Source organism: Chenopodium quinoa, unplaced genomic scaffold (assembly GCF_001683475.1).
Source record: "Chenopodium quinoa cultivar QQ74 unplaced genomic scaffold, ASM168347v1, whole genome shotgun sequence".
Taxonomy (NCBI): Eukaryota; Viridiplantae; Streptophyta; class Magnoliopsida; order Caryophyllales; family Amaranthaceae; genus Chenopodium; species Chenopodium quinoa.
The window spans coordinates 1,088,445-1,106,354 of NW_018743791.1; the positions used below are offsets into that span (position 1 = coordinate 1,088,445).

General features: G+C 37.4%; 2 protein-coding genes and 1 long non-coding RNA gene across 3 annotated transcripts; 1 reads left to right on the forward strand and 2 right to left on the reverse strand.

Moving 5' to 3' along the window:
* Positions 1-523: 523 nt before the first annotated feature.
* On the forward strand, positions 524-1,843 carry LOC110685059. The gene is made up of 3 exons (XR_002503909.1): positions 524-851; positions 1,259-1,358; positions 1,556-1,843. It is a non-coding gene; the product is annotated as an uncharacterized LOC110685059 (long non-coding RNA).
* Positions 1,844-4,547: 2,704 nt separating this feature from the next.
* On the reverse strand, positions 4,548-7,724 carry LOC110685060 (transcription factor GTE7-like). Its single transcript, XM_021861521.1, has 3 exons — positions 5,804-7,724; positions 5,459-5,690; positions 4,548-5,351 (listed from the first exon to the last, which is right to left on the reverse strand). The coding sequence occupies exons 1-3, from the start codon at positions 7,388-7,390 to the stop codon at positions 5,263-5,265; spliced, it is 1,908 nt and encodes a 635-aa protein (XP_021717213.1). The 5' UTR covers positions 7,391-7,724; the 3' UTR covers positions 4,548-5,262.
* Positions 7,725-8,680: 956 nt separating this feature from the next.
* LOC110685061 (myb-binding protein 1A-like protein) lies at positions 8,681-16,889 on the reverse strand. The gene is made up of 9 exons (XM_021861523.1): positions 16,091-16,889; positions 15,208-15,803; positions 14,809-14,934; positions 14,517-14,714; positions 13,366-13,593; positions 12,124-13,248; positions 11,533-11,820; positions 10,306-10,750; positions 8,681-9,880 (listed from the first exon to the last, which is right to left on the reverse strand). The coding sequence occupies exons 2-9, from the start codon at positions 15,769-15,771 to the stop codon at positions 9,054-9,056; spliced, it is 3,801 nt and encodes a 1,266-aa protein (XP_021717215.1). The 5' UTR covers positions 15,772-15,803; positions 16,091-16,889; the 3' UTR covers positions 8,681-9,053.
* Positions 16,890-17,910: the final 1,021 nt, after the last annotated feature.

Sequence of the window (17,910 nt, forward strand, 5' to 3'; positions counted from 1 at the left end):
GCAAGTATGTGCAAAGAATATATTCCAGAAGAATCTAGTCCTTTTCTCAAATTAATAGTGATAGGATGCTATGATTTTCAACAAACTTTATGTATGAACAATTATTAAGTTTGAAAAAGTATGCTTTTAATTTCATAAATTCAATTTAATGTAACGCTCAATTTCTAGCACCTTCACGTGCCTTGTGGTTGCAAATTTCTTCTTGATTTTCTTCCTGTGTTCTTTTCTCAGCAGTCCTTATCTCTAAACAATTACAATCGTAATTTAGAAAAGGCTAACGACTCATACTATAAGCAACGAGTAACAAGCAAATCCAAAAACAAACGAAAATAATTAACAAAGCGTTAAATCACATAAGAGAACTAGCCTATTATTTATATTAATATATTCTCACATAGGATAATATAAAATACTTTTTAGATATTAACTAACTTAGTTATGTAAAGTATTAGAGAATGCTCGGAACATAAATATTACGGAGTATAGCTTTTTTTTTTTTTTTTTGACATAGGCAATTATACTTTTCTTAAAGGCTAAGGGAATATTTGATCATCACCGCAAATAAAGGGCCTTCTAGGTAACCACTCTAATGTTCTTGGCAATGAAGGAGCAGCCTTCCAACGTATGTTGCCGTGTACACCGCGTTATCATCTTCCAACTTTTCCAAACTTCTATATAAAGCCTTAACTCTTCAAACACTTTCCTACTTTTTTTTTTTCCAAAATTTTATACCTTCATTAATTTTTATAACTTCATAAATCACAAATCATATACTCTACTATTTTGGTGTTTTTAACCTTCAACAACAAATATGAATGATCCCAAGTATGCTTATCCTTATCCTTCTCAAGGTAATCAGCTTGATTTTATTCCATTTTTTCAATTAAATTTCTTTTGCTACGATTATAATTAATTTGGTTGATGATTATAATCACTTTTGTTACAATTAGGCCTCGGTCCAAATTTTAGTTTTCATATTATCCACGTGTAATCAAACTATCTATATATGATAATTAGTTTTGGACGGAGAAAGTATAGGAAAACAATTTCCTATATTAGTGATGAGTCCTTAGTTCCTTACTAGTTGGTTTGTACTACATACGCAAAATAAAGAAATTTGTTTGGAAATGTAAAAATTAGGAATAATAATTTAAAAAATCACAGTACGTATGACATAGGTTCATCATGCATAATTAAAATAAGGTAACATTAATTGATGGTTTTTTTTTTTGTTTTTTTGTTTACAAAATTAAAATAGGTTACTACCAAGGTCCTCCGGTAATGGCACCTCCTCAATATCAATACGCAGCTCCACCACCACCGCCGCCTCGAAAAGAACGAGGTTTTCTTGAAGGATGGTAAGTTTAATTAATTTCAATCAAGTACTCCGTATAAAAGTCATGAATCTTATGTTATACTATCTCTGTTAAATGTTATGTGCAACTTTGAAATATTTTATATCTCACAAATACCTTGCACATAATATTTAACGGAGGTAATAATTATTTTTAGTTAATGGTAATATTAATTGATGGTTTAATCTTTGATTTTGCAGCCTTGCAGCTCTATGTTGTTGTTGCCTGGTGGATGAATGTTGCTGTGATCCAACAATTATTTGTGTTGATTAAGATTAATCGATGATTAGTAGATGATTTCTTAGAACTTACTCTAAGCTTGATTTATGTTACTCATCTATGATTTTATGGATAATTTGGAATGATTTAATGTTTGCACAAACTTGTTTAGTAATATTTAATGTACATTATTGATGCTTAGATTTATTAAACAGAGTATGTGTTATGCTTCATAGTTGTTTTATTCATTGGATCTTTGTCAAATTTAATTGATTCCCAAACATGGAGACTCTTCATGTTGTTGTAAGTTCCAGTATTGAAGCGTAGCTTCGTTTTCTATTAGCCCAATAAAAGGTTTAATATTCTCTATAGAATTGGACTCAATAGAATTTTCAGCCCTGACAAGAGCTTTTTCCTTTTGGGCCAGAAGGCCCACAAATTCAAGGCTTTATTATTGGGCCTTAATATCTATGAATTACTAATCCTACACAGGCCCATGGGCCTTTCCATGACGCAAACATAACAACATTGTACTATTTCCCTATTGTTCTATGGCTTCGTTCCAAATCATTTGACCTACAAGAATAATTCTAAATCAACCTGTATTGAATCGAATCGAACTGGACTAAAATTAATGACCCATATCAATATACTCCCAAATTAACTAATCCGATTTGAACCTACCATGAACAACTCTCGTACCATGCGTCCATGCCCCATAAGTTGCTCAATTCATGTTCCTAATATTTAACAAAAATGCCAACAAATTAAAATCTCATAAAGACTTACCAATTACCATAGGTGTAAAAGTGTATGACTTGATTAGTTGTATTGATCTTCTATATTCTTTGATAGTCACAATCAATACTCAACGGGGTAGTCAAGATTATTGTATCACTAGGCATTAAGCATTTAAGCATGCACGTATTATTGACGAGTTGACCACACAAAACTATAATAATTTGCGACGTGACAACCAACATTAGTTTATTAATCCTTGTGTGAAAATTGCTTCACATCGTGTCATGCAATACACTCAAACGTAAAAGCTCATTCATCACCTATCAATGTATTTTTTTTTTTTTTTGCGCCAATTCAATCTAATATATCAAATATCACAGAGTACTTCTGTTATTTGTTAAAAAACCTGATCTTCGTTGAAAATATAATACGGAATAAAAAATAAATAAAAACGAGATTATGAAATTTTGATTTTATAATAGGATCTTGCTAACGAACGCTCTCGGGGTGTTGGATAAGCATTTAAAATCTTACCTAAAGTGGTATTAATTTGGGAAAGCATGACAAAATCACGAGTAGATCGGTGTGATTAATGTTAGTTTTAATTTAATTTTTTTACTTTTAACTAGTTTATCCAACACTTCCGGGCGCGTTCGTTAGCATTTGCCTTTATAATATATTGTACTTATCAATTTTGATTTCTACTTAAGTTTATGAGTAAATTGTTACGAATAATTTATTGTAGAGTACTTTATATCTTTTCGGGCAGTATGTTGTAACTTATAAGTATTATTTCATACTTGTATGACTTGGTATATTGAACTAGTACTTATTTTTATTTGATTATTTATTTTTGGATAAAACACTTGGATCTATTTTTTTTTTCTCCGTACGAGTACTATTTTTGTTTAGTGGAAAGCAACATTATAATACAGTTACACAGACCTAAAATACAGATAGCGACTGGCTTTAATACGAGGATGTATTTAATTTTCTAGATGAATACCAAGACTGCGTAAAATGAAAGACTTCGTTTTGCAATAGTGTACTGTTAAATGGATGATTATCACTACTCAGTAATCACATGAACTTATGAAAGTGAAAATGATATTTTATTGCCAACTAAACCTACATGTATACTGCCAAGTGTCAACACATACCAATTAATCTACCATAATATATGTATAGAAATTTTATCTTACCTTATTAACCGTATTTGCTAATTGAGGGATAGCTTAAGTGGTTAGATCGATTCTTGCCCCTGCGTGTGTGGCTCTCTAAACACCAAAAAGAAATTAACCTTATTAGCTTTAGGTATATATTTACAAGTATTTAAGTTTCTTATATATACGGAGTATTCTTTAAGTTTTAGCGGTAAGAAACACACTTTAAAAACTAATAAATCACAATAGCTGATGTAACAATAGTTAAAAGTGTAAGGGTAATAATCAAATCAAAGGAGAAGTAAACAAATTTACTTTCCATTAGAATATATGTAAATGTCACAATCAGATAGCAATAGAAAATTGCTGACCTTAAGTGATTTATTAAAGAAAAAATAAAGGATTAAAAGCGACCAACTAGGTCCTATGATGTCTTTTGGTACTGTATAATGTTATGTTGTCCTAAGTTAGAAACTAATTATTGAGATTTCATATTTTAAGCAGCCAAGGCACATGGATTAGTCACATCTATTCTACAGCAAAAGGAAATATACCCTTGAGCACATTGAAATTCAACTACTACGTATAAATCTTTCAGATTTTCCTGACTAGCCAAAACTCAATGTCGAAAGGCTCGCGTAGTTAATAATGTAATTTGAACTAATACCGCAATTATATCTAGTCGGATGGAGTCCTCCGTAGTATGAAAGCATCTCGGAGTAGAGGGTGATGGCTAACTTTACATGTTGTATCACAACTCATCGAGTAAAACTTTGGCAAAAGCATCTACCTGGAAAAAAGTACACACAACCTGGACCAGCATATCAGCAGCTAAGCAAACTAGCAATACAAAATTGCTATACAAACACACACACAACTTTGGCTAGGCACCAAAATGACTCAAATATCTTCATGTGCACTTGGTCAGTCCATATAAACAATCTCCAAATTCAAAAACATAGTCATTGTCACAACTTTTTTTTTTCCCGCTTAGTCGGATTACTCCTCCGTTTCAAAAAGTTCTTTACGGTTACTATTTGCGCAAAATAGAGTACAGTAAGTAATAGAATTGAAGATAGGCACTATAAAGTTTTTATAAAATCTTCTCTTGTATTTAAGGGTGGTGTCATGTGTACAAAAGTATCCCAACTTTCTCTTCCTAAAAAAAACTTCCTCCTCTCAAAATCAAACAAAAATTAAAGAACAACTTCCTTCCTAACTTCATTTTAACTACATCTCCATCAATTTATTTTTTTTCATGTTTTTGGGGACCTCTCTACCTTGCTTTACTAGCCTAAAAAACCTGCCCTACCCTACAAATTTCTTCCCTTTTTTCCTTTCCTTGTTTGTGAAACTCACTACTAACCCATCTTTACAACACAATTGTCAAGCTTTTCTTTCTTCCTCTTCTTCTCAATAGATTCTTCTCTTGTGCAAAAAGCAAAACCCATCAAAATCTTTTCTTGATCTTCTTTCCTCCTTTGGCAATTGCAACCAACCCATTAGAGACCCACCAACCTATTCAAAAGTTCTCTTCCTCTGTACATTGAGTCCTTTAAACCTGAGTCTACACTAAGCAAACTGGACATTGCAATCCCATTCATGTTCTTAGCCGGCAACAACCAACAACTTAAGGATATTTCCTCGAAATCGAATGCTGATCGGTTCACCAAAGAGGGAACTCGAAACTCGAACACACTACACAAGAGAGCACAGGAAGAACCCCTCAAAAATGCCATTCATCCCAGCAAACTTGAGCTGCCCCTTAACTGATCAATCATCAATCAATGGGGAATGTTCTTGGATTCATTGTCACGTGATTGGGCATCATCAACATCCGAATCACTGCCCGAGGAACTCCCTGAATCAGAATCTGCAAATTCACATCACATAATAAGACACAATCCAATTTCCACTACAATGTAGTAACAACAACATACACCAAAACATAAAGCATTGTTTATAAATCAGTATATATACCACTTGAAGAAGAGGAATCACTGCCTGAGCTGCTTGAACTACTACTACTACTAGTATCACCACCACCACCACCTCCACCAACATCGCGATTTTTGCCGTCATCTTTGTCAATTTCCAGTTGTTGAACCGGCATTTCTTCATCTTCATTCCCCCCAATATCAACATCTTCATCGCCCCCATTATCACCTCCACCTCTCTTCACCGTTTCTGTCATCCTCTCACTCACACCAACCTGATATTACATCAATTTCAGAACCCAACTCAGCAACACAACTAATCCAATCAAGCAGAATTGATACAATTCAACACAATACCGAAAATTCGAGCTTTGAAATCGAAAATTACCTGCTCATGATCATTATGATGATGATGATGACCCACATTGTTGTTCTGCATATCCATCAAAGCTTGCCTCCTCATCTTGCTGACCATCTTCTTGTAATTGGTGACAAAACGATCGAGTTCCCAAAGAGTTTCAGTATCAACAGCCTCAATATCAAGCTCAATTTCATCCCCATCTTGTGTCAAAAGCCCATTTCTCTTCCTAATTATCTGAATCACATGAGACATCTTCTCCTCTGGTAAACTCTGCAACCCAGCTCCCAATTTTTGCTTCTCTTCCATATTCATCTCCCTCTTGTTGGGATCCTTTGCTTTCGGCTTCGGCAACTTCCCACCTGATCCTCTCCCTGTTCCCGTTGAACCTGCTCGCACCACCTCTTGCAATGACATATGAGCTGGTTCTTGAGCAGGGGCATGATTAACAGGAGCCGAAACAGGCTCAGGCCTTGGTTGAGGAGGTTCAACCCGTTGTGGAGGTTCCGCCCTCGGTTCAGGCCTTGGTGGAGGAGGAGGTGGTTCTACCCGTGGTGGGAGTTCCACAACCCGTGGTTCCGGCCTCGGCTCAGGCTTCTTCGCAGGACTACTCTCGATTCTTGGCGGTTCCGGAGACGGGTTTTTACTCCATGAATTACCCTGTACTTCATCAACAACCACCACAGCATCCTCCCTCGGCCGAGCTTCCACCTTCTGCTGCCTCATAAACTGCTGCTTCTCAGACTGAAACTTGTGATAAACAGGGCGATAATACAGCTCGAATTTCTCAAGAAATCGCTCCGCCAATGTATTAACTTCATGCCCTTTAGGGTTATATGTAAGTGCATTGTTGAATGTCAACCGAACATCAGCAGCAAAATCATCAGGCGTTCGATAAAACCCCTTTACCCCCAAATTCTTCTTGATTGTTCCAAGATCCATCGGCCGCTTAACAATGGTATGATAATCATGTAATCCCAAACCAACAACATCAACTGGTTCATTGAAAATATACCCAGCTTTCTGCTTCATCAGCTTCGAAAGAACCTGCGCACACATCTTCATCACTTGGGAGCTTGCCACATACGCCGATTGCGGCTGCTGTTTCCCTCGCTTCGGCTCCTTCACCGCCTGCTGGGCAGGAAATGGGCGCTTCTTGGAGGGATTGCTGATGTTATTCGAACCGTTGCGAAAATCGCCGGTTTCGATACGATTCGAAAGAGACCGAACTTTGTCGAGCTCCAACATCAATCGATTCTTCAAAGATCTAATCTCCGACTTCGAAAGCCCTGTAATGTCGTAGCTGACGTAAGGGGCGATTGAGGGTTCATTAGATGACTTCCGATGATGATTAAACGACGCCGTATTGTCATTTACAGGAGGATTCAGGAATTCATCCCCATTTTGATGGTTTAATTGCTTCCTGGAAAAGTGGTTGTTGTGATTTTGGTTATGGTGGTTGTTGTTGGGGGTAAAATTAGAATTAGGGTTAGGGTTAGGGTTAAGAAAAGGGATTTTTCCCATGAAATTAGTCGTTGTTCTTGGTGGTTGATGATGATGATTTGGTGAGAGAAAATTACTCGTCTCATTTCGGCTAACTAGCATCGTCGACGCCATGAAAACCGACAAATCTCCGGCGAAAATCTCGACGTTTCCCGGTTTCCGGTCACCAATGCGTCTTCTTCTCTCTCTACCCTACCACCCACCATACCATTTGCCCAATTCCGATCACCGGTCACCGGCAAAGAGGAGAGAGAATATCACCGTCAAAATTTCCCGGCAAACCGGAAATTCCCGACGATTTCTGTAAGTTTTTGGTGGGATTTTCGTAAATTTTTCTAGAGAGAGAAAATCAATCAAATCAAATCAAAAAAGAAAATTTTGTAGAGAGAGAAAGATCGATCAATTTGATGATGAAGATGATGATTTAGGGTTTACCCTTGATGAGAGCGAGGAATCAGTGAGAAGAGGCATCGCTTCTTAAAGGCAACCAAGATCTGCCCGTTTAAAACTTGGGCAGAATATCAACCGTTGATCTTACTCAACACGTGATCCAACGGTTTATCCGTGTTTCTCTCTCCTGCCCGTAATTGTGACCGTAACACCTGTCACAAACGGCTTAGATCTGAGGGAGAGGACACGTGGAGGGATGTGAGTCGTTGGATGATGTGGTTTGGGTTTTTGGGTTTTCGGGTGAATTTGAATTGAATGTGCCCTGCATTTAGGGTTTGGAGAGAGGAGAGAGAAAGTAAAGTGGGGATCACAATTAAAAAAGTGGGACCCAGTGATGACGTGGATAAAGTCCAACTGTTGTAGCAGGTCATCAGGGAAGTCTTGCTGCTGGCCCACGCGCGTATCGTATTAGTCAAGGACGCGTGGTATATACTTCTTTTTTTTGTGGAATTTAAAAAATGGGTTTTTTATTTTTATTTTTTTTTTTGTTGGAGAAGAAAACTACGGAGTAAGGAAACTTTATCCTTTTATTTTTTGAGAAAATTATCCATATTAATTTTGGTTGCTATTTTAATGTAAGATTTTTTTTTTTTTTTTTTGAGGTTAGGTGGAGATGACATGTTTAAAATTTGGAATATTGTTGTTTTAATGATTAAATATCTGAATAATTATTCTTATCAAAAAAAAAAATCTGAATAATTATACTTATCCATGAATTTTTCGTGATCTTTTTTTTACTAGTTATTTCGTTGATTAGAATTCGTCACTTAACTTAATTTTTTTACTTATCAATGAGCCAAATGTTGGTGTATTTAGTTATGATTTTGATGATATAACGTCAAAAAAAAATTACTTTGTAGAAGAAGCATAACTTAGCATTACCCCGTATTTTTATTTATCTTGAATAACAAATAAAAACAAAAGAAAAAACATAATTTGAAAAAAGAAAACATGTTGGTAAAAATTCTAGGATCAGATGAATAATATTGGGTATTTCCGGGTGTACTAATTAATTAGACTTTCCCATAAGACGAACTATCTATAATTGGAAACAAACATCAAGTAATCTTTGTTTTTATGAAAGAAAAAGATCTCTGAATGTAACCATAAAATTCTCTATGCTCAAGTAACAAAACTGGAAGTCTGGAATGCTACAGACTGTTGGTAGAAAGCGAGAAGTAAACACAACCAAAACTTCTGATCACGGGGACAGCATACCAACTTCCCGGAGTGTAACCCCGATCATGGTGAAAATCGTACCATGTTCATTCTGTATCACGATTATCAGAAACCCAGAATTTTACAAATACTGACTTAATATTGCATCTCATTTCTTCAAAGCAAGAAATGACTCACCAAAGTGAGTCTCGCAAGCAGCATGATCATCGGGCTCTAATGTCTTAAGAAATGATTTAGTCATGTTGTGGGTCGATATAATCTGGAAGACCTTACTGCAAAACTTCCTTACATCAGCCCGTCTTGACTGCTTCTCCGGCATATGCCTTGCCAACTGTTTTATCAAGTGACTCAGTTTAGATGTATGAGCTTTCAAAAACGTCTTTGACGCCTCCCCTTCACTTTCTGACTTCAAGGTTTCCAACACTAGTTCTAGTGCTTCTACTCGACGGTAATCAGACTTCGCATCCGCACATTTTTCCACAAGAAATCCAAAAAGTTGCCGTGCAACCCAGGGCCTTCTCTTGAATACTTCTTTTAAGAACTCAGGCTTTAGTTGGGACTTCTTGGTTTCGAAATATTTGGTTAGGGCTTCCTTGAAACTTTCAAAGACAGCATTGAGATCGGACTCGGATATTTTTCTTCCCTCAATAACCTTTAGGAGCCAATATGTCGATTGTTGAGCAAGGGAATTGATCATCTTGTATCGGTTCCAGGAAAATGACTTCTTCTGTGGTACATTACCAGCAGTTTTCTTTTTCCGGAAAGGTCTGGAAGCCAACCGAAGGCTCTTTTCTAGGAGACCTTCCAAGGTAGTGAGTTGCACATCTTCTGACTTGGGATAATCCTTCGCTTTAAAGATTTTTTTCTGCACAATTCCCCATATACGTTGAGCAAGCTGTTCACTGCCTTCAGTTGTACTGGGATTGACAAATGCTTGCACCAAATTTGAATATACAGTCAAGACCCTTGATGAACCTGTTATTTGAAATAAGCAGAAACACAAACACGAGTTAAAACAGCAGATGAAAGTTTAAACAGCTCCAAAATGAGCATATGACACCAAACAAAAACCGAACCATGATTAAAATCTAGTTATATGGTGATATCACTGACATGTTATAGATGGCCATTTGTTCTTTTAAAAATGACCACTAATTTCAGTTCATTTGAAAAGTAACTTTACAAGAAAACAAAAATGCATGGTGTAAATTTTAAAGGGTTTTACTTTCATGTTGCATGTTGGTGCTGCACAAAACATGGTTTCCAGAAAGAAATCAAGCATAACAAGCCTTCAAATCAGTTTTATAAACAACAATCTGAGTTTGAGAAAGAGAGTTGAGACAGGGGGCAGGATTTGTCATGACTTCAAGCTAGGACTAGGTTATTATCCCAATAGTTACCTGGATTCTCATGAAGATAGATTTCTAGCAGGGAAAGAACACGGAGTTTAAATAGTACAAGCTGGGCATGAGCAGTGTCACCCCCAGCTTGGTTTTTCCGTTCCTGAAAAATCTTTGCAAGATAGGAATCCATCCGAAACATAGCCTCATCATCCATGTTGTCATCTGAATAATCATCTTCATCAGAAGCCCCAGAAAGTTCATCATCTGATGCATCAGCTCTAACTGAAGCCTCAGTATTATCAGTCACTAAGCCAGTTTCTACAGTATCAGCTTCATCAGATTCTTCTGCTTCTTCTATATCAAGAAGATCATCGTCGTCGTCATCACTTCCCTCTACACCATCTGCATCCTTACGCCTAGCGGGCTTTAGATCTTTCTTTATCACCCGCAGCATACGGAGCAGCCCATCATCAGTAACATCATTACAAAAGTATCTAAAAACCTGCAAAGAAAATATAGGTACCATCATGACAAATGGAGAGTACAGCTTATAAATCCAATTAAACTATACAGGCATGCATGGTAAGAGGTAACAGACACAGGAAGATTGTGTCAAACCATTTAGATCCCAGGAAAAAACATAGGGGGAGGGGAGGGGATGGGATCTTGTAAAAATGCTCACATTTTTCCTTGAGCATAAAGAAACAACATAAGAAGCATGCATTCAAGCACATATTTTCTAAACATTGCCAAAAAGGCCAGCCAACAAAATCTTAAGGAATAATATATATATATATATATATATTGAAAGTTGAAACAACCAATAATTTCTTAACCATGACATCCAACAAATTAGCAGATTAAATGATCAAAATACATTAAGCTTAAGGCAAGCATTTAAGTCATTTAACGTTCATTCATTCTTTCACAAAACTAATTGCCAGGTACAGACCAGAGAGGCTTACTCATCAGGACAATGACGACCCAACCCCAAACACCCTAACCTAAAACAATGGAACAGATAGATTAAATACTGTCGTTCTGGTAACCTAGATGGCTTAGCCATCAGTAATAAACACGTTTTGAGAATAGTCGGGTGGAAAAATATTTAATCTTACTCTGCAATCAAATTTATGCAGATCAAACATCGACTTAACCTTGGTGTTGTCTATAAATTACAGCCCAACATAGGCCCCGCTTTTACCTGATGTATATAACCTTGCCCCAATATAAAAGTACTAGTAAATCATGTCTACTAAAAAAGTTTCTAATCATGGCTGTTACCTGCTCAACAGCGGATCTCAGAGGAGCAGATGACTGTGGCAACAGTGACAACAATGTGTCCACTAAAACATCTATCAATTCAGGGGATTCACCATCTTCGGCCTCATCCTCCCCAGAAGACTCGGGAGCATCAAGAACAGAAAAGGCTTTCCGACAACATATTATAAGTTCAGATGCAGCTTCTGTGAATTCACCAGGCCGCAAGAGAAGTTGAAGCAGCAATTGAATGAGCAAGTACCTCAATGCATGTAGCTTGTTTGCATCTGCACTAAGTCCAAAGTTTCTCTCCTGAAATCAGAAGCAATCAATAGATAAATATTCAACCATCGTTGCTCATCACATACGCATTGACAACCATAGGAAAAAAAAATCTAGCAATGCATACATACAGAAAATGAAGAATAAGATGTTTAGCTGATGTGTCTGAGAGAAAGACTCGAAACTCTCACTTTTTATTCACAAAAATCGCTCACAAGCAACTAAACTTAACCCTACCCCATTTCAAGCTCTCCTTCCCTCCTTTTCTCACACAACACAACTGAAAGGCTAGGTTTATAGAAATTAAATTAATAAAAATGCAACGAGGCAAACCTCTCTTGAAAGAGACGATTCCAAAGACTGCAGCTTTTTAAATGCCTTCTCATCTTCATTGCTCAAGGGCCGAACAAGGGAAACAGAAGGAATGGTGCACAATGTACCCAGAAAACGCATGAAATAATAGCAAAGGTCATTTGTCTCAAGGCTATTAGTCAAAATATGAGTCCCCTCAGCCTTTTGAGCAATAGAAAGCAGCAACTGAAGCTGATCAATACACATCTTGCAAAGAGCACTTGAGATGGGTGTTTTTGGCCATTCAAACTTCTCTTGTAATTCAAATGATGTCACTTCTGTACCAAGTGATGCGGAAAACAGACCTTGCACAGCTAGAAACTTCATCACTTCCTTCTGTACCCGGAATTTAGCTTCAGGGTCCAGTGTCAGATGTTTAAGAAAAGTTGGGAGTGACTCCACAATCCAACTTTTCATAAGATCAGAATTAGTAGACCTGTCATTAGAATCCTTATCCTCGACTAAACCTATCTCAGAATTGTCATCAATAGTTTGGCTTTGATCCGAAGATTCATCTGAGGTATAATCTTCATTGACAAACATGCTGGTCAATTTTTGCATGAAAAGCATGCAGCCAGATTCGGTTGTGAAACCAGCTATTAAATCTTTAATAGTTTTTGTTCGCGTAATACAGTCAAACCTCCCACCACTATGCTTTTGTAGAGCCACAACCACAAAAACTCTTTTCATGTCATCAGAGCCAACCCAGTCTAACATTTCTTTGAGAAAATGTTCTGCAACTTTGTACAGCCAAGAATCCTTGGTAGACAATATATCCATGAGGCCCTGAACAAACTTATGGGAAAGAACAATAGGGATATGAGAAGCAGGTAGCCTTGGAAGCATTAGAAGTAAAACATCAAATGCTAAGTGTTTTCGATCATGTGATGAGGTCAGAAGGGCTCCTTCAAGGATCACCTCACAGAAGCATCTAAGACTCTCTACAATATCTTCATCAGAAGAGCTCGATCTGCGACTCTTCTTGTTCTTTTTAGTTGAACTTAAACTTGATGAGGAATTAGCATCTTGCAAAACTGTATCTGGTAAGAGAAGGTTGAGCAGGAGTGGCCAAATACCATGAACTCGTGGCTGGCAAAATGTTGACTCCTGTAATTTTTTTTAAGGAAATAGACACATTAGGTAAGAGGAAAATCAAAATTAGATATATGTCAAATCTTTCTAATAAACATAGCACAGAAAGGAGAAGAGATCAATAAGATTCACCTTTAAGCAATTAGCAACTGAAGTCAAATGGTCAACAGTGAAAAACCTGCTTGGGCTGAATGGATGAGGTAAAAGGTTACCAAAGACAGTACTATCAGAGGCAATCTTTTGCTGAATTTTAATTGCTAGAAGCAGGGCGTCAGGATTTCCAACACTTGTGGCTCCTTCAAACCACTCACGAAGTTCAGGAGCAACAAGGATATGATTTACCACAGCTTCTTTAGGCAACTACAAAACAAATTTAGAGAATTGAGTTTCTTTTCCCCATTGCACCATAAAAGCAACAAAACATCACATGCCTATGAATGAAGTCAATGAAAACCCTAAAATTGCAAGAGACAAGAGCACTATTATAAATAGATATCCTAATCTTACATCCATGACTTTACAAACAAATACTTCAGGAGTAGAAAGATTTTCCAGTTCCATTGCTGTTCATACACTATATGGGTAAAAGGGAAGCCATGCAATTCAAAAAAAAGCATCAATATCGAAACCAATTACTAACTACTGACTTCTATAGAAGGTCTCAGTCACAAATCAAAATCAAAGTACATCTATCTAAAATCCATTTACCTAATGCACAACTGCAGAAGTCACCATACAAACCCTAAATACATTATCTTATGACCAACCTCATTAAATAGTAAATTCCAGTTCATCACATCAAACGTATCTCTTAAATGGTAACCATCACGCTCGTACAAATTAATGAAGCAACAGACCATCTTGAAACTTGCAAATGATTTATACTCTACCAAGTAATGACATACCCACCAATGCACAAAACGCACCAAGGTTGTACCAGTGCAGTAGGAATTGACTAAGGACAGGGATTTTGCTGATGTCAGATGGCCTGTGATACTAGAACTCTTCATTTATCTCAAATAATTTGGGTAGACAAAATTACAATCCAACATATTCTGGACGCTCTACAATTTATTTTGGACCAAAAACATACAGAAAATTAAAATGTCCAAGTCTCACAACAGAACATGTACCCATTTTCAAAACTAGTTGACACATCTATGCAAGCATATAGCTGAATCCATAACCACATAATTGATATCTATGTTATGCATCTTGCAAGAAACGCAATAAAGCATATAGCACAAAACAAGACAGTCACAAATGTGTTAACCACGCATTACCATCTCCATTAAATTCAGAAGCACCAAAACAGCTGGCTCTTGCAGGTACCGTTTCTTGGATGCCAGAGCGATAAGGTGACTTGTAAAATCTTTGATGTAGGGAGTATTTCTATCAGAAATCCATTCTTCCTTCAGTCTACCTGACCTTGCAATGGCACCATAAGCAAAAAGACGACCCAATAGACAATCCCTTACCTCCTGGAGTGCGACAAACACAATATATGTAAATCTGTTAGAATAATAATCAGAACCAAGCTCAGCAGCAACTAAAATCAAGGAGTGCATTTTCTACCTGGCCTTTCATTGAAGAAGTGACCTCCAATGAATCAACTATCAGCTTTAGTATTGAATCAACTCTAATCTTAGAATTTGTATTGACTAAAATTGTCAAACCTAAAGCAAATCCTTGTCTTGCACACTGCACCAAAAAAATAGTAAATCACTTTAGATGATGACTATATGTAAGAGATGCAAGTTGGTTCCACCTAAGAGCATTCATCAAGAACACGAAAACAATTCCTATGTAATTCACTTCTTTCATTAACTACAGGTCTACAGCTACGAGGAAGGGAACAATTTCCATGATAACTGGCACTACAAGGCAGCTAATCAATGTAAAGCAAAATTTGCAAATTTCCCAGCCTCTGAAGTTCAAAAGCCAGAGAGACAATAAAAAATTAATCAGTTGTACCTCTCTTGATGAAGAAACACCACGAATAAGTCTTCTCACAGCATATCGTACAGGTTGTGCACAGTTATCTAGGCCATCATCCTTGGCAGCTTCCAATTGAAGCCTACCTTGAGCAGCATCATTACTTCCACTCTGTCCATAAAACCTCTGGATTTCCTGCAACTCAACCGCCAATTTCTCAGCAGCGGCTTCTCTTTTAGAAGCATCAGCTGATGCCAACTCAGTAAAAACCTCGATATGTAACACGGGCTGACCATTTGTGGTTCCCGGGTCCTCAATTTTCGACAAAGAAGTTTGTTGAACAGGCTTTATCTCCTTGCTCTCAACAGCACTACTATGTCTCACCTTATCTAACAATTTCCTCTTCTTTCTCCTCTCCATAGGTTTAGTAGAACTCGGAACGGGAGTCGAAGGTCCATCACTCCCTCCACCTTCAGCTCGCAACTTCTTATCCTTCCCCTTCTTATTCTTCTTACTCAAACCCGCCTTTTCATTAGAAATTTCACCTTCTACAACAACTTCTTCCCCCTCTACAGAACTAGGACCTCTCTTCTTGCTTCCCATTACAACCAATTACTTACACTAAATACTAAAACCTGTTTATAGGAATACCCAAATGAACTAACATCAAATTCCAGCATTATATATACCAATAATTATTAAACAAATTACGATGAATACTGAAATGGGGATGCATTTTATGCAATTGGGTATCTAAAATTGAACTGAAAAACTAATTTCACAATGTTCAAACAACAATTAGTCTATGATACCAGATTAAGCCAAAATATCTCACTTTTTTAAAAATAAAAAATCGAGCAATTAACACAGATTAATGGAATGATGAAATTGTAAACTAAACAGAAACTTGAATTGAACTTACCTTAGAGAAAATCGAAGAGAAAAACAAAAAGGCTAATAGAGAAGATATGAAAGGGTTTAAGACTTGAAGGTGAAGAAGGGTTTAAGGGTCGACGAATTCCGGCGTTTTTTTTAGGTTGGACTTTGGAGGAAGGAAGAAAGAGAACGATTTTTTATTTTTATTTTTTTATTGTTTTGGAACGATTTTTCTTTTTCCTTTTTTCTTTTTAAAACTAGGGTTTTGTGTTTCTTTGAAGTGTTTAGCTTGTACTCATTTTTTTTGGAAAATTTGAATTTTAGTACCTCGAATATGGAGGTAATTGAATTTTAGTACCCATCTAAAATTTTATTTTAAATTAGTACCTTTAAAATGACAAAACTATAGGTTTCAGTACCTCCGTCTAGTTCCGTTAAGTTTTCCGATAGTGGGGCCCTTTATCTAATTATTTAATAATTTAATTTATTAAAAAAAAACATTTTATAAAATTAAAAAAAAAATAATAATAATTAAAAAAAAAAAATCAGCCACACCGGCGCTGGCCACCCCTTCCCCGAAACCCTAGCGCAACCACCACCATCTTCCCTCCCTTTCTCGTTCCTGGCCGCGGCACCCCACCCCCTCCCTTTCCCTTTCCCTCCCTGTTTTCCCCTTCCCCTTCCTCGTTCCTGGCCGCGGCGATGTGGTGGATTTCAGATAAGGTGGGTTTCGAATTTGGGGTTTTAGGGTTCGTCGGTTGTGGGTTTTAGGGGTTTCTGGGTTCGTCGGTTGTGCGGTGGTGGGTTTTAGGGGTTTCTGGGTTCGTCGGTTGTGGGGTGGTGGGTTTCTGGGTTCATCGGTGGTGGGGTTGTGGGTTTCGGGGGTTCGTGGGTGGTGGGGTGTGGTGAGTTTCTGGTTTCGGGTGTTCGTGGGTGGTGGGTTTATGGCACCCCTGGGCTTCCTGCCTGGTCGTGGCGACAGCTGCTGTGGCTGGGCTTCCTGCCTGGCCGCGGCGGCAGCTGCTGTGGCTGGGCTTTGCTCCAGGGAAGGGGAAAACAGGGAGGGAAAGGGAAGGGGTGGCCGGCGCCGGTGCCAGGGGAATTCGGCCACCAACAGCCGGAAGCCGGCGCTGGTGTCAGTGGCTGTTTTTATTTTTATTTTATTTTTTAAGTTTTTTTTTATAAAATGTTTTTTCTTTTTTTTAATAAATTAAATTATTAAATAATTAGATAATGGGCCCCACTAACGGAAAACTTAACGGAACTAGACGGAGGTACTGAAACCTATAGTTTTGTCATTTTGGAGGTACTAATTTAAAATAAAATTTTAGATGGGTACTAAAATTCAATTACCCCATATTCGAGGTACTAAAATTCAAATTTCCCTTTTTTTTTTTACATGTTGTAACTAAACCGGGAAATTCTTGGTTGATCTTCATGATCAACATAATTTGTCAATTATAGGGGTGATGGTGTCTTTTTATTCATTAAGTCAAGGATAATAATGTCATTATACATGTAATGATGTGTTCATAGTGTCAGCTTTAAACTATTGTGTTTGATGGCGTTAACAACAAGCGTAAAATATCCGTTAAGAGCAAAGCCTCAATCCCAAAATCACTCCTTTCTCCTCTTTCTCAAGTCTCAACAATGGCAAAAGTGTAGTAGCTTCTGCGATGGAGGGTGTTCACTGTTCAGCGACGACAACATTGAAATTAGTCACCCCTACCCTTTGGGGTTAACAAGCCCTTAATCTCACCCTTTATTTTTAGGGCTTTTGTTTGATTCGGTGGTGGTGTCGGTGGACATGATGAAGATGGTGGTGTCGGTGTTCAGCTTCAATGGAGGAAGTAGCTAGCTTGGACA